General features: G+C 39.3%; 1 protein-coding gene and 1 pseudogene across 3 annotated transcripts in view; both read right to left on the minus strand.

Moving 5' to 3' along the window:
* RARS2 (arginyl-tRNA synthetase 2, mitochondrial) overlaps positions 1–20,948 on the minus strand; it is a 96,037-nt gene that overhangs the window by 18,601 nt on the left and 56,488 nt on the right. For both annotated transcript variants that reach the window (XM_079938817.1, XM_079938816.1), the window contains exons 8-16: positions 20,506–20,582; positions 11,695–11,853; positions 10,556–10,662; positions 6,901–6,996; positions 3,141–3,201; positions 1,520–1,596; positions 895–1,019; positions 228–295; positions 34–143 (exon numbers count right to left, since the gene is read on the minus strand). In XM_079938817.1, the coding sequence (XP_079794943.1) occupies positions 34–143; positions 228–295; positions 895–1,019; positions 1,520–1,596; positions 3,141–3,201; positions 6,901–6,996; positions 10,556–10,662; positions 11,695–11,853; positions 20,506–20,582 (880 nt within the window). The remainder of the gene's footprint in view (positions 1–33; positions 144–227; positions 296–894; positions 1,020–1,519; positions 1,597–3,140; positions 3,202–6,900; positions 6,997–10,555; positions 10,663–11,694; positions 11,854–20,505; positions 20,583–20,948) is intronic.
* On the minus strand, positions 9,123–10,470 carry LOC307195215 (Y-box-binding protein 1-like; annotated as a pseudogene). The gene is made up of 2 exons: positions 10,450–10,470; positions 9,123–10,154 (listed from the first exon to the last, which is right to left on the minus strand). The product of its transcript is annotated as a Y-box-binding protein 1-like (transcript).

The raw sequence follows: 20,948 nt of genomic DNA on the forward strand, positions 1-20,948 counted from the left end.
GCGGCCCAGTGTTTCCCTGCAGACTCTTCTCACCTGTGGAGGCGGGCGTGTGTGTACTGCAGGAAGACCCCTGTGTCCCCGCGACTCTGGAAAACACGATCCCAGCTGAACTGATAGTCAGATAACAGGAAACCTCTGAAGTCCTAAAATGACAGAGGAAATCTTCAGCGCTGGGATTTGTCCCAGTACCAAATAAAAGACTCTCCCGGGAAGCAGTCTTCACAGACCTGAATGATGAGGGCTGCGAGCCCCACCCTCTCTGCTGTCTCCTGGGGGTTCTCCAGCTCTCTGGTGGCTGAAATAGACAAAGGCAGCTACTTTAACCTTGCATGAAACTGTACAGAATCCGGGACTAAAGTGGAGATAAAACCTAACAAAACCATACGCTGACAGCATCAAGAATAAACAGGTGTACAGCAGGCAATTAACTGTCCTAATGTGGGCTGATTTAACTTTGATAATGATGTTTTCAAGCCTTTGTTAAAAGGGAAGAAACACGGATTTATTTTTCTTACAAATATCCCTTGGAAGACATTAGATAGAGCTGGTACTTATTTTTCCAAAGGTGAAGGTTAAACAAAGCCATAAGGACTTGGGACTTGCTTCTGATTATGGAACACAGGAACTTTGCACAAGCACTCCAACCGTGGAGTGACAACGCTGAAGCTGCCCAGGAAAAGAGGCTCAGGGTGTATCAATTCCCATTACTAAACTGCGTAACAGCCCAGCAGCAAGTCTAGAAATTCTGGCACCTCGAATTAGCAAAGCTATTTGTGCCAAGGTTTATGAAAGTTCAATGGAGGGATGGTCATAATAAATCACACTGCACAGAAGTCCAGCAAAACATAAAAGTGCACGTAAGTTATGTCTGTAACAACAAAAAAATGAATTCACTCTTAGCAGAAGCCATGTTCTGTAGCATCCTCAATCGAATCTCATTTAGAACATCTTCCAGAAAAGTAACATCTCCTCTTCGAGTCTTCATTCCCTGCACTACCCCAAAGGGCACGTGCTGGCACCTAAAATGGAGAAGGCACTTAGTTCACTGAAAACTGAAAAGGAGCCGGTGATCAAAGAATATAACAATACGCTTATAGAGAATAGTCTTAACTTTAACTCTCATAGAGAGGTTTTAAAAAATTTATAAATTGAAATATGCTGTGACGTATGCCACAGAAGATGTTAAACACACAGCTTCATTTCATAATCACTAGCATATGATTAAATTACTAGTTGCCTTTATGAAAAAAAGGAGATGGGAATTAAGAATTTTGAAAATCAAGCCACTGAGAGATGTCTAATAAAACCATTTATTAAATGTTTATAAGCTAGAAATTAATATAATCAGGACAAAAATTAGCACAAAGAACAAATCTGTTTTTTCACACTAACATCTTGAAACAAAGAAGTGAATTTTGAATGAAAATCTTTAACAATTTGCTACATTTTTGGACATGGCTGACCTAGCAAAACTTTAATCTTGAGCAGGCAATTAAGAACCATGCAGACAGTACGGTACCTTTCTGCCCAGTCATATCCCATGATCTGCAGCATTTGGAACACTTGCTGAAAATGCTTTTTTTGCCCTTTATCTGTCTTGAGAAAAAAATTTATTTAAAATAAAAGAACACTGATAAGTTAATCTACAATAGGTTGGACATAAATCAAATTAAAATATTTGAGTTTTGACAGACTAGAGTCACTGTCAGTGGATATGTTTTAAATAAGCACACAAAGCAGATGCCACCAGAAGAAGGTCTAAGGTGAGTCCTCTAGAAGAGAAGGAAGTAAGAGCTGCAGCACTCCACTGAGCCAGGAGGGAACATGAAATTTAACCTTGTGAGTTTTCTATCTAAATTCCTCCTCTCTCAGCTGTTATGACCTTTAGCTCCAAGAAGGCCAAAGCTAAGCTCTAAAAATATATTTAATAGCAACTTTTTTTTTCCTTCGGGGAAAGGGAGGTTGCACACAGAAAGAAAGGAAGGGGAGACTAGAATATTACTCAGCATAAAAGGAACAAACTACTGACACATGCAATAGTTTGGGTGGATCTCAAGGGCATTCATTATGCTAAGTGAAAACAGCCAACCTCAAAATGTTACCTAATGTGGGACTTCCCTGGTGGCGCAGTGGTTAAGAATCCGCCTGCCAATGCAGGGGACACGGGTTCGAACCCTGATCCGGGAAGATCCCACATGCTGCGGAGCAACTAAGCCCGTGCACCACAACTACTGAGCCTGTGCTCTAGAGCCCGCAAGCCACAACTACTGAGCCCATGTGCTACAACTACTGAAGCCCGTGCACCTAGAGCCCATGCTCTGCAATGAGAAGCCACTGCAATGAGAAGCCTGTGCATTGCAACGAAGAGTAGCCCCCACTCGCTGCAACTAGAGAAAGCCCGCGCGCAGCAACAAAAACCCAACACTGCCAAAAAAAAAAAAAAAAAAGTTACCTAATGGGGTTCCATTTATATAACATTCTCAAAGTGACAAAATGGTATGATGGAGAACAGAGCACTGGTTGCCAGTGGTTAGGGTTGGAGGAACGCATGATTATTAAGTGGTTGCCATAAGAGAGGTTGTTTTGTGATGGAACAGTTTTGTATTCTGAATGTGGTGATGGTTACATGAATCTACATGTGATAAAATTTCATACCCCCCTCCACCATGCCCATACACAAGCGTGTGTAAAAATTGGTGAAATTTAACTAAGGTCTCTACCAATGTTAGTTTCCTGGTATAGACAAAGTACCATGGTTATGTATGTTATTATCTTTGGAGAAGACTGAAGGCTACATGGAAACTCTACCATTTTGAAACTTCCGTGAGTCCTAAAATATTTAAAATAGAAAGTTATTTTAAAGAAATGTATTATAGTGACATGTACATATTTGTTACACATAACCATTCATTTGGGTAATTTTTGGGTTTTTATACTATGAAGCAATGTGAACTTTTTAATTTTAAGTTTTTTTTTTTAAACACAGTGTTTGCCATCATACATACACTTAACATTGAATGCTTTCTATAGTTTGAGAAAATTATTTTTGCCTAGTTTTTCAACAAGGCATTCAATATCTATCTTTGCAGTTTTCATGAAGTAGGGATCATAACCTTTTGTTCTTTATTGTGATTACTTACCACATAAATCATTTTATCAAAATTATATTTGTCCATTCGATCTATAGCAGCTGCAAGATCTCTGAAAAAAATGGCCATAGATTAAGAGTTACTAAGCAGATCTGGGTAATAATTTGTTTTACCTATTTAATAGTAATGAGGCTTTTCTCATTAAGAACTACTGTTATTCCAAGCCTCGGGTATAGTGCCCATGCTTATATAATCCCAGTACCATACTTTGATACAAGATAGTAATAACAAAAACAGCTTTGGGAAAAGAATTATGAAAGTGCTGTGAAAAGATAAAAAATAAATAAAAGCTCTGGGACAAGTAGTAATAATAACTAAATAGCTCTAGGCAAGGTGTTTGTAGGTAAATGTTTTATGATTCGTTAATGAAGCCTCTACTGGAAAGAATTACTTTCCTGTCACTTTTCTGCAATATACTTTCTTAAAGAACATATTTAAAACATCGGTGATACAGTATCTTCTAGCTACTCTTCCAACGTCTTGGATCATTCGAAAGCAATACTTTCTAAAGCATTTAAAAAGACCATAAATTCCTTTGACAAAAATTCCACTTACCTCTTATCTCTGGTTAAGGACAAAATACCCAGTCTGCACACAGTACAAAATATTTAAAAACAAACCATAAACTATAAAATTTTAAGTGAAAAATTTTAGGTGAAAATTATTTAAATATTGAATTTTAAAATTAGAGCTAATTAACTTGTGGGGAATATATTAATAACTATATAATATCTTTGTATGGTGACATATCATAACTAGACTCACCATGGTGATCATTTTGAATATATAGAAATACCAAATCACTATGTTGTGTAACAGGAACTAACGTAGTATTGTAGGTCAATTATAATTCAAAACCAAATAAACTCATAGAAAAAGAGAGAGGATTTGTAGAATTTCAGAGGCAAGGGACAGAGAGAGGGGGAATTGGATGAAGGTGGTCAAAAGGTACAAACTCCCAGTTATAAGATAAATAAGTACTAGGGATGTAAAGTACAAAATGATAAATAGAATTAACACTGCTGTATGTTATATATGAAAGTTAATGTTAAGAGAGTAAACCCTAAGAGTTCTCATCACAAGAAAAATTTTTTTCTATTTCTTTAGTTTTGTTATCTATATGAAACGATGGATGTTCACTAAACTTATTGTGATAATCATTTCGTGACGTATGTAAGTCAAATCATTATACACCTTACATAGTGCTGTATGACAATTATATCTCAATAAAACTGCAAGAAAAAAATTAAAGCTATTTTTGCTTAACAATACATGACACTGGGAGGATTCTGAGGATTTTTAAAGTTCCTAGATCTTTTGAAATGTTGGGGATCATCAAAATGTCATTGGTACCTACTTCAGGATCCAGATATAACAGAGCAAGTGCCCCCTGCATTGTAAGCGTGGAGTCTTAACCCCTGGACCGCCAGAGAAGTCCCCAGAGCATGTGTTCTGAATGGAGGCAAAAACTGTCTCGTGAGGGACAAAAAAATCTTACTCTATTTATGTATAAAGCACATATATGCATACAATACATACAGATACATCTGTGGTGTTAAAATTTCATGAGGATGGGCAAGTATAAAAAAATATGGGTAAAAAGGTTCCTGAGAAGGGTTATAATTAAAAAAAAGGTTGTAAAACACTGATATAGATTATCCCCAAAACGAAGTCACAAATATACACCCCATTATATTTTTTGATTTGAGCCAAGCACAAAACAAAGAAAAACTTTTTAATCCAAAGAAAAAGAGATGAATATAAGAAAAAGTCCTAGGTTGAGTTTGTAGAACCTGAATTTGAAAGCCGGAGAGGGCTTCCCTGGTGGTACAGTGGTTAAGAATCCACCTGCCGATGCAGGGGATACGGACTCGAGCCCTGGCCCGGGAAGATCCCACATGCCTCGGAGCAACTAAGCCCGTGCCCCACAACTACTGAGCCTGGCTCTAGAGCCTGTGAGCCACAACTACTGAGCTCGTGTGCCACAACTACTGAACCCTGCGTGCCTCGAGCCCGTGCTCCGCAACAAGAGAAGCCACCGCAATGAGAAGCCCACACACCACAACGAAGAGTAGTGCCGGCTCGCCGCAACTAGAGAAAGCCCGCGCACAGCAATGAAGACCCAACACAGCCAAAAATAAACATTAAAAAAAAAAAAAAAAAGCCAGAAGAAATGCCAGGTCATTTAGTTCAGGTCTCTCTTTTCACAAAGTAGGGAACCATGGCCCAGAGAGGTTAAGTGATGGTCATGGTCTCAGAACAAAAATGCAGGTCTCCAGCCTCACCCTGTGCTCTTGTCAGTATCCTCCTGCATTCTTCTTTGTCTGTTATAACAACTCCCTTAATTTACAACCACACACATAGCTGTATTCTATAAGGAACCCATTGAAAGGACAGAAACAAGTACAGTTAGAGCAAGGTGAAAAATCAAACATTTCAACAAGTGGCACAAAGATGATTCTCCCAAAGAAAAAAGGGAAAGTATAGGTATTAAGGAAAATAAACAGAAAAATCTGGACCTAATGATAGCCCCCCAAAAGATAGCAGATAAGGATAGTTATAGAGTCTTTATGACATGGAGCCTCTCTTCTGAACACATTTCTTTCTTTTTTTAAATTTGAGTATAGTTGACTTACAATATTGTGTTAGTTTCAGTGATTCAGTATTTTTGCAGATTATATTCCACTACAGTTTATTACAAGATAATGAATTTAATTCCCTGTTGCTTACATGAGTAAACACATTTCTTATAACCACTACTCAAAGGCTTATTTAATCTGTCCAGCAATAATTAGCTGGCACAAAAAAAATTTTCTACTGTATATTTTTTTGTATCTAGAAAAAGAAATGTACCTCTTAGATATACAGGGTCTTCTCATTTCCTAACTCCAATTGTATGGAATTGATAAAAAGAAATGCCAAAAAGTAACAGAAAATAAGAATGATTTTTCTAAGGGACAGTAAGAGAGGCAGATGGTTGTTTAAAGTTGTTTGGAAAAAAATGATGGTAGTTAACAACAACAACAACAAAATATCATTAACTATGCTACAAAAGTGGTTTGTGATCCAACATAAAATTCTAGCCCGGGAGACACTAGAAACTTTTGCTAGCAGTGCTTGAGTATGGCCGTGTTTGCCTGTGTGGCTTTTTTTATGGTCCTGTCTTCTCCTTCCTATTAGCTTTGTCCCAGAAATAAGTGTGCTTGATAAACCCAGTTCTTACTGATTAACAGAGGCTGCTCCTTTCCACAGGGGTTGGTCATGGAGACAAATGAAAAAATATAAGCGGCACGGCCTACTTCTCGCTCGGTCTATTTTACCACAGTCTGAATGAGGACTGGTACTTATATGCACATAAGATGATCTTGACCGAGTGAGGATACCACTGAGCCAACATGAGCACCGTTTAGTATACATTTTCTGTCAATATGCAATTATAAAATATTTATAGTTGGCTAGGAGGTACTTCAATTTTATAGTTTGTAGAACAATGTATTCACCTGTGGAAATCCTATGACGTTTAACTGTAATCACTTTTTCAGTTTCTTTTCCGATATTAAACCATTCCAGAAACTATAAATGGCCATAAACAGAAATCCAATAAAAATATTTTCAGTAATGAGAACAAAAGATTTTAGAAATCAGGATTTGGTAACAGTTTTGAGAATAAAACGATTGTCTTAGCATTAATCCTAGAACAAAGAATGTGAAGTCATGCATTCTAATGATGAGGTTCACACAAGACACAAACCTGGTTGCATAGAGAGACGTCCCATCGCTTCGCATTACAGTACAAATCGAGGAGGGGTCACCACTTCCTGACAGATCCACTACAGCTGTGCCTTTTCTAGAAATGCAAAAAGGTAACTCTGAAACAACATAATGAATTAAAACCGTTAATAGTATAATATCTATAATATTATCTTTGGCAAACCAGAGCTATTTTTATTACTTAAGGAGCAATAAGTGGTGTAACCAACAATGAAGAATAAGAAGGAATCTGACCTTGAATGAACCTATTAAGAGTAGGTATTTTGTAATTAATATTTACTTATCATTTTAAATTCTGTACTCTGGATGAAGTACTTAAAGTCTTTAACGTAACTAGTTGAAAAATGAGATTTCAACTTCAGTTTAACCATGAAACATCATGTTCTTCTTCTAATCCAAGTTACTGTAACACTCAATATTGGGCTAATTTTTAACATGCAAGAAAGTACCCTTGAGTAATAAAACCACAGAATGTTGTTACTGTCTTTCCTGCCCGATCAAAAATTAGAATCTGTATATGGCGATCTAAAAATTGTCCTTAAGGACATCACTGAGGATGTTGTGAGCCACATTCTCCATGTCTTTCTTATAAGGATGACGAGCTCTTTGTTACTATGAAAAATGGCACTTCTTTAAAAATTAATTTTTATTGGAATATGGCTGCTTTACAATGTTGTGTTAGCCTCCACTGCACAACAGAATGAATCAGCCATACACATGCAGATATCCCCTCCCTTTTGGACTTCCCTCCCATTTAGGTTACCACAGTGCATTAGGTAGGAGTTCCCTGTGCTATACAGTACGTTCCCATCAGTTGTCTACTTTATACATAGCATCAATAATGTATATGTGTCAATCTCAGTCCCCCAATTCCTCCCTCCCCACCTCTTCCCACCTTGGTATCCATACATTTGTTCTCTATGTCTGTGTCTCTATTTATACTTTGCAAATAAGATCATCTATACCATTTTTCTAGATTCCACATATATACATTATTATACGATATTTGCTTTTCTCTTTCTGACTTACTTCACTCTGTATGACACTCCCTAGGTCTGTCCACATCTCTACAAATGACCCCACTTCATTCCTTTTTATGGCTGAGTAATATTCCATTGTATATATGTACCATGTCTTCTTTATCCATTCCTCTATGGACATTTAGGTTGCTTCCATGTCCTGGCTACTGTAAATTGTGCTGCTATGAACATTGGGGTGCATGTGTTTTTTTTTGAATTATAGTTTTGTCTGGGTATATGCCCAGTAGTGGGATTGCTGGATCATATGGTAGCTCTATTTTTAGTTTTTTAAGGAACCTCCATACTGTTTTCCATACTGGCTGTATCAATTTACATTCCCACCAACAGTTTATGAGGGTTCCCCTTTCTCCACACCCTCTCCAACATTGTTTGTAGATTTTTTGATGATGGTCATTCTGACCGGTGTCAGGTGATATGTCGTTGTACTTTCGATTTGCATTTCTCTAATAATTAGTGATGTTGAGAATCTTTTCATGTGTTTGCTGGCCATCTGGAAAAATGGCACTTCTAAGCAACTGGTTTGCTTCTATGTTACACATGGCTGGGCGCCTATGAATGGTGCCATTTCTGTTCAGCTGACAGGAAGCTCAAAGCTAAATTAGAAATCTACCTTAAGCAAAGAAGCAGAATCCCAGTGTGTGTTACATGATGTACTAATATCATCCCTGACGTCCTATTTTTTTCTGCCCTGCTTCTTGATTTCCTCATTTTACTCTTTCAAAACCTTGGGGTTGTAGTATACCTTTTTTTTTTTTAAATTATTTAAGACGTTTATTAACAGGTGCTTGCAGTTTGTTGACTTTTTTAAAAAATCAAGCTGTAAACTTCTATTATAAATTAAATGAGGTTCTTAAAAATCTCAACTCGACCAGATATGAAACAATTTAAAATCCTTTAAAGGTGTATTGAGAAAATCCAGTTTTGTTTTTTTTTTAAAAACGTTTGTCATTACCAAAAAGGGGCGTCTTTAGGTAAAAATAATAAAAACCCCATGCTGCATAGATAATGCAGATAGTTCTAGTTATCTGGTCAACAGTCAAAAAGCAAGCACTTAAGGTCTTCATCTCCTATCTTTTGTTCATTTCTTATTGCTGGAATATCATATTCATTTCTTCTTGTTGCACGACTAAACCGGATGACGGTAGAGATGATAAGCCGGCATTTACTCAGCCCCGCCCTGCTCAGCCTCGGGAGCGGACGCATTCTCAGCTGGTGGATCGGCTGCTTGTGTCTCTTCGCCATCTTGGGTTTAGGGTTTTCTGGGCGTCTGCGTCTGTAACTGAAGTTGCGGCGGTACCGACATTGAGGGGGCTGCTGACCTTGGGTCTCCTATCTCCTTGATTTTCCTTATCTTCTTCACTGCCGTCCTCTCTGCGCTGTCTTTGGCGAGGAGGGCCCCTGCGGAACGGTGGTCTATAACCCCGATACATATTCTGTCTCACTGGTCTATCTTGTTCTCCTGCACCCTGGTTGTCAGCACCCTCCATCACCTCTCCCCGCACAGGACGGTGGAACGCTGTGGTTGACGTCCATAGGGTCTCCGCACGCAGTAAGGTGGGCGCCGGCGCCTGCGGTAGGGCCGCTGCTGTCGGGCCCGGCCTTCGGGGGCACTCTCGAATCCCTCCGTCTTTTCCCCTCTCTCGCTGTCCCGGTAATTCTGCTGGAGGTTGCATGGAGGCCCCCTGTGACGCGAAGAGCGGCTGTGATGGTTACGGGCTGGTGCACGTGTACCGCCTTGCGCTGGACCCCCCAGGGCCTGCAACGTCTGCTGCCCGCACCCTCTTCTCCTTCAGCGACATGGAGCCCCGCAGTCTCTCCGTCTCCTACGCCGCGAAGGCACTTCTCGGGTTCTTCTTTACGGCAGTCCGGTGTACACCTTCATCTTCCTTGGTGTCGTTCCTGTTGCTGAAGCCATATCCGTTTCTTACACTGAACCATTTTATGTTCCCAGAACCTTCGCTGCGATGACCTTCTTGTCCCCGGCGGCAGGTGCCGCCGATGCGAGACTGCCGGGGCCGCCGCCTCCTGCGCCGCAGCCCGTCGTGCCGGGCTTGGTGTCGGCAGCGCTGAGGGCGGCTTCTGGGTGTCGGCCTCGCTGCTCACGGCTGCGGCTCCTCCCGGGCTGTGATGGCAACCAGGCCGGCGGCGGCGGTGAGGCTGCTCGGGGCTCTCCGGGGGCTGCTCTCCGCTCCCACTACCCATCGAACTCAGTATACCTGTTTTTATAAATTGCTTTAAATCCTTTTGGAACAGGATGGAATCTTTTTAAAAAGGCAGGGTTGAGTACAAAGCGTTCTATTTCCCTTTTCCAGTTATACCATTATCAGCTGGTGTGACCTTAGGCAGGTCACTTATACTTTCTGTGCTTGTTTCCTCATATGTAACAAGATAATATTCTTTCTCCCAAGCTTACCAGGATTTTGCTATGGCAGCAAGAGACAGCATGTGGGAAAGTACTCTGAAGAGCAAAAAGCACTGTAAAAAAATGCCAGGAAGGCTGCACACGACATTCTGCTCTCCTTACTGAGAGAAAACGTCAATACCAACTTCAAAGCAGAATGAATAACTTTCTGAAGAATAGTAACCTGGTCATACATTGTTTTCTGTAGGAGTCCTTTACTGTCCAGCAACTTTAAGACTTCTTGAGACTTTTCACGATAAAATGATTCTCCTGAATATTCATCAAAGTGTACTCCTAGACGCTAAAAGGATTTGGAAACAAAAGAAAAAAAAGTTACGCATGTGTCCTATTATCTTACCCTAAGACAAAATAGGATGTTCTACAGTCTGTCAGACAGATGGGGAAAATAAGAATGAAATCAAGTCACTCCGTGACTCAAACCTTCCTAACGGTTCCCCGCACGGTCAAGCCCTCACAGCAGTACTGTGCTGTCCAACGTGGGAGTTGCTGGACACATATGGCTATTCAAATTCAAATTAAGGAAAATTGAAGATTTACTTTCTCAGTTACGCTACTCACACTTCAAGTGCTCACCGGCCACATGTGGCTAGAGGCTACCATATTGGACAGCAAAGATCCAGAACGTTTCCACTGCAGCAGGAAGCTAGACTGGACAGTCCTGGAAAATGTCCTACATCCCACCCCACTCTCCAACCTCTCCAACCCCTCTCTCACTTTTCTTCATCTTGCTTCCTTACTCCAGCCATGTGGGATCTTTGCTGAAACTCTCTTCAGACAGCACCCCTGATCCCCCCCTCCCCTGCTTCACTTTTCTCCATACATCATCACCACCTAACAGACTGTATATATTCTTGTTGAATTTGCACTGCCTCGAATTTGTTTAATCTACTCTATCCATGCTGGAGTGTAAAGTCCATGAGAAAAGAACTTATATCTCTTTTATTCACTGTTGTATTTCTCCCACCCCCAACATGTTCTTAGACAAACGAATTTATAGCCATCACATATATGCCTAAGGAAGCAAAAGAAGAAAAAATGATTAAGAAAAAGGAATGATAGAAGAGAGAAGAGAAAAGCCAAACTGACATGAAGTATTAGGATGTCACTTCACATTCAGCCTGTGAAGTTCACAGGCTTTATTTTGTAGCTCTAACTTTCAGCCCAAAGAACAATATCTGAGTCCCAATTATCAACTCAGTGATAAATGACAAATCTGTTCTTAAAACATGAACTTCAGAAGCAACCCTCCTACCCAGGAGTACCCATCAAGAGCAGCTCCACATGACAGGAGAGCAGGAGAGTGGGCGGGCACCTTGTAAATCCGAATGTACTCTTCTATGCTCAAGTCCCGAAATTTCTGCCAGAGTGCAAGTGCTTGCGTGTCGCCCAGTTCCAATCTCTGGAAGAACTCATGTGCTGATTTTGCTACACTTTTATCGTCTGCTGCTTCTTTATTAACTTGTACATAAACCTAAAGGCACAATAGTACATTACATGAAGTACATTACTAGTCACTGTTATCTCCAAAAAGGAAAAGAAGAAAACAAAACAATCGGGAGAATTCTCATTTAAAGGTTATACAAGTGCGCTGGTCACAGAGTGTAACCTTTTTTTCTTTTCTTTTTTTTTTGCCATGGACCCTTACTTTAGTGAGCCCTAATAACCCCTTCTCAAAATGCATAAAGTAAAATACATAGGATTATAAAGGAAATAATTACATTGAAATACAATTATTCAAATTTTAAAAAATATTTGTGATATAGTAACAGAGGAAAGTGCTAAATTTCTGACTGAGGTTACTGAAAATAATATGTACTTTTTTCTTCTCATCCAAGTTCACAGATCCTTAGGTTAAGAATGCCTGGTTAGGGACTTCCCTGGTGGCGCAGTGGTTAAGAATCTGCCTGCCAATGCAGCGGACACGGGTTCGAGCCCTGGTCTGGGAAGACCCCACATGCCATGGAGCAACTAAGCCCATGCACCACAACTACTAAGCCTGTCTCCTAGAGCCCATGAACCACAACTACTGAGCCCACATGCCTAGAGCCCGTGCTCCCAACAAGAGAAACCATCGCGATGAGAAGCCCACGCACCCCATGAAGAGTAGCCCCCGCTCGCTGCAACTAGAGAAAGCCTGTGCACAGCAACGATGACTCAACACAGCCAAAAATAAGTAAATAAATAAATTTTAAAAAAATAGGGACTTCCCTGGTGGTCCAGTGGCTAAGACTCTGCACTTCCACTGTAGGGAGTGCAGGTTCGATCCCTGGTCTGGGAACTAAGATCTGACATGCCGCACACTGCAGCCAAAAAAAAGAATGCCTGGTTGAGACTAAGCTAGCATTATTCTTTAAAAAACAAAAAAAAAAAGTGAAATTATTGCTGCAACTTCTCTGAGAAAAGATTGAAGCTAGTAGAATGGTTCAATCTGGAAAAGAAAAGGCCACAGGGTGATTCAGCCGTTGTTTTAATGAAAAAAAATTTAAACTGTTCTTTAAATCTGCAAAGACCAGAAGAAACCAGGTGATTTAGGAAGAGCTTTGGGATAGTTAGCTTAATTATACTCCAACTTGGGCTCTTGAGAACTGTGTGGAGCACTCACTTCCGGAGTGTTTTTGCACCATCTGTCCTGGCTCGCTTAGTTCTGCCCCAACCCAATGAGAGGAGTGCAGTTGGATGGCTTGTTAAGGGCTCTTCCAGTTCTAGGACTGTGTGTTCATACAATCATTTTCCAGTCTCTAAAATGCAAGATTAATAAACGACATAAAAATATCAACACTACAGCTCAAGTAATATTGAAGTTATGCATTAGGGACTATAAAGATTTTACTTACAAGTTGTAACTCACTTCCAGGGTGAAACACGAACAATAAATTTACTATCCTCATATTTTTTTCCAGAAAGCTATTAAAATAGCATGAAATAAAAATTGGCAAATAAACTACCAAAAAATATGAGGCCTCCAAACTCTTACAGTAATATCATCAAAATATCATGGCAGCAGCATCTGGGTAGAAAAAGTGATTTTATTGCTGGAGAATACTTTAGGACAACCATAATGTGGCTTCTACCCACTAGATACTACCAACAAAAGGGACAGGGCATTAAACATCTATCTCAAGCTAAAAATGTCTCACCTTGTATAGATGGCTCATGTTAATTACTGGAATGGCAGAAGTAAATAAATCAGTACTCCTAAATAAAGGTTAAAACTACCTAATCTTTTTTTTTTTCCTCTTTAAAGTTGTGCAGAAAAGAGTTAACGTAGCAGGCCTGGAAACTGTTATCCTTAAAATGTGTTGTTTGCAAGGTTAGCCCTTGGCTGGCATCTGGGAACTTGAATTTTGAGAATGTTCCCACCAAGCTAACTGATAAGAGTGGCTCACGGTGCCTAAACTGTTTATGCAAACAATATGGTTTATGCCAAACACCTGCTTTCCTTCTGGAAGCTTGGAGTTTTACTACATGCTACACAGGGGGTGCCTACATATCAACCTCCAATCGAGGTTGATATGTAGGCATAGGTCAGACTTCCTGACCTTTGAATGACCTATCCATTGACAACTGCGTAACAGTCCAGCCTACAGGAGTAAAGATATATATGTGTCTATAAATGGCATGTGATTCAAAGTTAATCTTTCCCCGCTTCCCCCATCTCTCTTCCCGTCTCTGTCCAGCTCTCTCTCTCACATACACGTGTGTGTACATGTGTGTATTCAATTTCTAATCAAATATACAAAAAAATCCTTATTTTCAGAAGAGGAAAGGTATTCGTTTTTTATTTTTTTATTATTATTTTTTTTTGCGGTACGTGGGCGTCTCACTGTTGTGGCCTCTCCTGTTGCGGAGCACAGGCTCCAGACGCGCAGGCTCAGTGGCCATGGCTCACGGGCCCAGCCGCTTCGCAGCATGTGGGATCTTCCCGGACCGGGGCACGAACCCGTGTTCCCTGCATCGGCAGGCAGACTCACAACCACTGCGCCATCAGGGAAGCCCATTAGTTTTTTTTTTAATCTAGGACCCTAAACTCAAACAGCCAAACATTTAGAAATCTAATAAGCGTTCAAAATATTGATAAGAATATTCTTAGAAAAAAATATCACCAGAATCTTTTCCCTTTCTTAACATTTAAAATAGAAATAATTAAAACAAAACAAAAAGCCCTTCCTAATTCCTGAAGAACCCTGGCATTGCAGCAATTTTTCGTGATAAACCAAACATTACTGAAAACCAACTGATACTATCAAACAATAGAAGAGCCTTAATTAGCACTTAAGAATCTGCTTGTAAACGCACTATATAAAACTAATAGTTAACATTCATCAACGTTTTAGAAAAGAAATGTGTTTTCCTTCACAAAGTAAATTTTATACTCTGCATTTCTGACATTATAGACAATTTTTAATCTACAGTTACCATGAACCCTCTACCCTTGGAAAGTATGCATTCTGAAGACAGCTCCCTTTTGGGGTTAGATCCAGACTCAAAGGGAATAAAAAGGAAATTTTAAATTTGGATATGATAAATAAGAGTGTGGATGAAGAAAAGTGTTTTTGAGGATGGAAACACAATTTTTCTTTTTAGTTACTAGAATGCAAAAGCCAGCTGTATTTGTTAGCGAGTAAACTAAATGTCTGAGACTTCCTGAAATGAGTATTAATTCTTCCTTTACACTAATTCTAGATGTAGTGATTGCCAAAAAACATATGACATTTTATTTCTAATTTAATTGATTAATTATAATCAGCTCTCAGGATGATCTGCCCAAATGTAAAGAAATAAGTGTGAAAAAGTAGCAGAAAATGCTCTCACTCCCTCTTAGTCTTACTAAATTTGATTCTAGAATACCATTAGCCACATAGGCACAGCTGAATTCCTTGGTGCAGGGCTCTAACCCCATCTCTGGTTATTTTTGTCTTTAAAACTGAGAGTAACTGCTAAGGATGGTTAGCATAACTTGGACACTAAAGACCCTTTTATCTGAATATTTATTTGTCCTCTATCTTAGAATGCATTTAATTTTGATCTCATTTTTAAGAAAATAACATGTATCAAATTCATGATTATAACTCAAACAAGCTCATTTTTAGTTTCATGTTTCATGTATTGATCGGAAATTTCTCTGGTTGAGACCAATTCCTGATGTTAAATGAAATATTAAAGAAATTCAAATTAATATAATTATAATTTAATACATCAATACATCAAAGAGCTAATAAAGTCAAAACTTCCTAGGTAAAAAAATAACTCATTTGAAGTAATTAATTACCAAATTTCGCATTAGTACATCATAAGCAGCATATAAACAGCATTTTACCATCCCTTCATCTTCTTTTAATGTTTGGAATCTCCTATTTTTATCCTCTGTACATACACAATAACATCCATGATATCTTACACCTTTATCCAAGGCTGATAATCACTAACTGGTAGATTACCACGCACTCGTGCCTAATACTTTCCTCATGCTGAAGAAAGTGTTTTTCATACATTTCAGTAGGGTGAGATAACGACTGAGCTCTTAACATGTATTCTGGCCTTGCTTGGTATTTCCATCCTTGCTCTAAGAACACTCAGAGGACAATGGGACACTGTAGTGCTGTCCCAGGGGAGTAGGGGTGAGGGAGAAAGGCACGTGGCTTTGTGGAAGATGGTCAAGAGCAATGGTGAAGCGGAGAAGCTGCAGGGAGAGAGGAAAGGAGAGCTGCCTAGACAGAGGAGGAGCTGAGGGAAACACTCCCAGGAACAGTAGAAGCTGAGCAGCCCCTCAGGTGCAGCAGGCCCTCAGAGGGCAATGGTTCACAGTGTCCCCACACAGGGAGGCTGGTCTCTGGGCCTGTGGAACTGGGCCACAGCAAGACCTCCAGGTGAAGTCTGTCAAACAAGCAGAGGCTTGGGTACCGGGCCTGTGAGTCAAGACCAATGTGGACTGAAGCCAAGAAAAGGCCTCCATGGCCACCCTGGGATACACATAAGAGCCTCTGTGTGACCTGGGAGGTGCGAAATCCCTAACATTGACTTAAGCTGAGTCCCACCGCTCTCAAAAGTGATGGCTGCGTTCCAATCTTGGTTTAGAATTTAAAAGCTATTTCTTGTAGGTAAGTGTTATAATGAGTAGAATCCACACCAAACATAAGTCATTTTTCCTGAAAAAAGTAAAGTGACCTAAACCAACAAATAACTTTTGAATTCAATTCTTTAAAAAATAAGAATTTTTAACTGCATAAATAATCCTATATATATGTCTAGAATCAATTTAGTCTTGAATTACTTTGAGAAGTTGTTTTGATATTCGAAAGCCAGAAAACACATGGTCTCTTGACGAATAGACACTTCCTCCACATTTAAAAAAACGGAAGTAAACATTATCACTCATCAGGTTGGTTGCTTTGGTCCTGCCCTATTTATTACTTTTTTTTTTGCTACTGATATAGGGAAACTCAGGGTGAAGTCTGTTATCTAATATTACCTAGTAATACATCATCTCTGACTTTCTATGTCTTTTTTATTAAACGCCCATCACTGTGATTACCTCAAATCCTTTCAGAAAGGGGCAGGGTAAAAATAATGAAATACTTATTGGGGTCATTTTCAAACTTTAAAAATGCCAGTGCTACGGTACAGGACTAATGCATATTTTATTGGCATGATATTTACCTCTTATGAGAGGCTGCTCATATTTCAGAGGAATTCTATAGTTCGCAAAATCCAAATTAATACGCAACACCAATAAGTCAAGTTCTAAAACCTTCTAGGGCAAAAAAAACCCCAAAACAAAAAACCAAAAGCAGAAAAAGTGGCTGGGTTATACATTCTTAAAGGCACAGTGTTATCAAGGTCCATTCAAGTAGTTTAAATCTAGGAGGAACCCTGAGAAATTACTTTTAAAAATTATTAAGACAGATATGAGTAAATGATGACTCCCATATGCCCATGATTTAGATTTAACACTTACTAACTTATCATAAGAAATTACTTTCAGATACAAGTGGAAAGCCTTTTTGATAAGTATTCCAAAACTTACTACAAATGTTTTCTTTGAATCAATAGTGTGAATTTTAAACAGCAAATATATTATTTAACTCATCGGCCGATTCAGGGGGGAGGAACTATTAAAAACCACTTCCCGTTTTGTGACAACAAATTAGAACAACTAAAGGAAAGGTTTCAAATGTTGGCTAACAAAAGTCCTAGGTCTGTGCACAGCATGGCCAGATGTCCTGGGAAAAGAATGACTACAGGTGCAGAGAGTAATAACACCCGTAATAAAGCATAGCACAAACGTGAAAATGCAGCAGAGAAACGACTGTAGGTGTATTTTCATCACAGAAAAGAAATACTAAAACTACCATATAATATCATTTCTAACCTGGCCAAGAAACCAGAACTGGGGGGATACTGATCATGGTGCAATTTAGAGGGATGTAGGCCACGAAATCTGCTCCTGGATGGCCGAAGCCAAATTCAAAACAAATACACCAGAAGGTTGAAACTGCCAAAACTAAACTACTAATTGTGCCCTTGGTACACCACTTCAAGGATGAAAGAAAAGAAAATGCTTTGTAAGTAATTACAACCAGTGGAAATGAATGGCTCAGAAAGGCATTCCATAATGCCAGTGGGGGGCGGTGCAGTGCAGTGCACAGAACACTCTGGAGCCAAACTGCCTGTGTTGGAACCTTGGGTCTGGCCCTTGGGTTCTTCATCAGTAAACTGCATAATAAAATAAGCTAGATTTTTGACCAATGATAAATAGGGTGTCCTATGATAGTTAGCCCTTCCTTGGAGCCATACAATAGGTTTCTTTATGCCACAACTTAAATGGAAGGGGCAAATTCATTCAAGCATTTACTGCAAGGTACGGTGTGTGAGGTTGCAGATAAAAGATCAGGAAGACAGGTCCTTCCCTCTCAAAGAGCTCCAAGTATAACTTGAGAAGGAAAAAATGGGTTCAACCAAGGTTCAGGTTTTCTGTTTAGGAACAGGGTAAAATCATTTATTAATATTTGCTTAATGCTCCAAAAAAAAAAAAGGGAAAAAATTCCTCATTTATACTAAACGTTGTTGAAAGTAATCTACAGTGACAGCTGTAATTTTAAAATGCACCTGGGTCTGCAAAAATTAGCACGAAGATAAAATAACCTAGAGGCTGGGGCTTCCCTGGTGGCACAGTGGTTGAGAGTCCGCCTGCCGATGCAGGGGACGCAGGTTTGTGCCCTGGTCCGGGAGGATCCCATGTGCCGCGGAGCGGCTGGGCCCGTGAGCCATGGCCACTGAGCCTGCACGTCCGGAGCCTCTGCTCCGCAATGGGAGAGGCCACAACAGTGAGAGGCCCGTGTACCGCAAAAAAATAAAAAATAAAAAAATAACCTAGAGGCTGCCACTTTAGGCTCTGCATTTTCTCCATCCTGCAACGGAAGGAGGAAGAGAGCAGAGAAGTACTCTAAATGGATTTCTATCTTCTATTACAAACAGCAAGGTGGGTGTATTTGACTTGCCCTCTTTTGTCTATAAATACTGCTCAACTATGAAGCTACTAGGCAAAAAAACACTGAATGAAAGCAACACCATTGTGCCTTGAGTTTCTAGTTATTCATAAAAGTACCCCCTGCCCTTGTTCCTTCCTTTTGTGTGTCCATCAATTAACAACCTCTAACAGAGATGTGTGATCTCCCACTTATGAGTCTCAAGAGGCAGGACACTGTATTAAACTGCATAGAAAGAAACATATGTTTAGGTTTCTATGGAGTTGAAGAACAAATTTTACTAAAATATTTAAAACATTATGGGCAACAAAGATTTACTATTTACAGGATTAAATTAAAAACTTCTGAGGTTGGGTGGGTGAAAGATGAGAGTGGTAACTCTCATATGTCAAACTGTACTCTAAATTCTTAAAAATGTTCTCTCAATGGCAGAAGGTCTCCAAGTGGGTATTTGTATTTCCTGCACCATGGGTTGTCTCTGGGGCCTGGATCTGACGAAAGGTTCACTAACCTCGTGGTAAAAAATACTCACGATTATTCAAAGTTTTAAAAAATAATACAGTAAAAATTCCAGGCACTAAGGTGGCAGGCTTTATAGACGACCGTAAAGAATTATTAATTTTTAAACTCTTGACTATCAATAAAACTCTTAATGGGAAAGAGAAAAAAAAATCTTTTGGTTAATAGTATAAATCAAAATGTAGGCATTTACAGTGAGAGTGAAGGCAAAGACTCAGGAGGAAATCACACACCTTTAAAGGTCTTTAAGAATCAGAACGTGTTTTGTTAATTTAGCTATTGATACAAAGCCAGCTGCAGGAGAAAAACAATTTAACAAAAAGGAAAACAATGAAGTGCTCTCTGTGGCTCTGGCTAGAGAAGTAAAACACTGTTTGGCAAGTGCTTTTCCTCATACACATTCTTAGTCTGATCCCCCGTATGTCACCAGCGTGGCTGACATAGTATCTGTGTTCCTTCTTGTCAGGCCTAGAAGCAGCAGAGATAACAATTGGGACAATGAAAAGGAAACACATCCCTTGAGATTAATTGGACAGGAAAGGCTTTATTAATGAACTCCAGGAAGGACTGAGGACAGAAAAGCAGAGTATCCAACGGACTAAATGAGATAAAACAGAAAGAAGTTCACATTGGGCAAAAGGCAGGAAAAGGAGCTTAAAGAAAAATGAAAAAAGTGCACACAAATTCAGAGAAACACGTGTGCCTTCCCCCACATCAGAACAAGAGCAAAAAAGTATACACTCATGTCTTCTCAAGGTTAAATGAATTATACTTATTACCATGAAGAAAACTACAGTACATAACTAATAAAAACTGAAAGAGTTCTATGCTGAATATGTTATTCTGTGTGTTTATGCTAAGAAGTTTCTATACCTGGAGAAATACTGTCCCAAATCAAACTAAAATACTAATAAAAGAAACACCTGGATTTGAAAATGAAAGGAACTCCCTAGTAAAATATAAGCAACATTTTCAATTGTTTTGGGTCCTTGTTTTAAGGAACAGTTTTTTGGTTTCTTTTTTTTAAACCTCTGGGATTAAAAATATGTTATGAAGCTGCACTGTACTCTGAAAAAAGAAGCTGAAGCATTTTCGAACATTGTTTCTTGCCAACTTACTTCAAAGAGATGCTGTAAAGGATTGGACTGGAGTTTTTCTTCATAGCCAAACAGCTGGAAGCCAGTTCCCAAAAGACCTAGCACAGTAATCCGTAAATGAAAAGATTATACAATCGAACAGTAGAGAACAGTCATGGCAGGGAACAGGTACAGTTCTATAAAAAGATTAACCTCTCATAATTATGCATCCTGAAAATATTGCAAAACACACACTATCACGTTCTGCTACCTCATAAACTGACACAAGTCAAATTCAATATATTGAATCATAAATTCAATATATTGAAGAGCTCACTGAAATTAGTTCCACAGAAACCAAAAGACTATGAGCTCATCCAAGGCAGAGCCTGGGACTAAATTATCTTTATGCTAATGGTGCCCAGCACCTCCATACAAGACACTAATAAAACAAGCATTTATTGAGCAGCTACTCTGTGGAAGGA

Source organism: Stenella coeruleoalba (genome assembly GCF_951394435.1).
Source record: "Stenella coeruleoalba genome assembly, chromosome: 12".
NCBI lineage: Eukaryota > Metazoa > Chordata > Mammalia > Artiodactyla > Delphinidae > Stenella > Stenella coeruleoalba.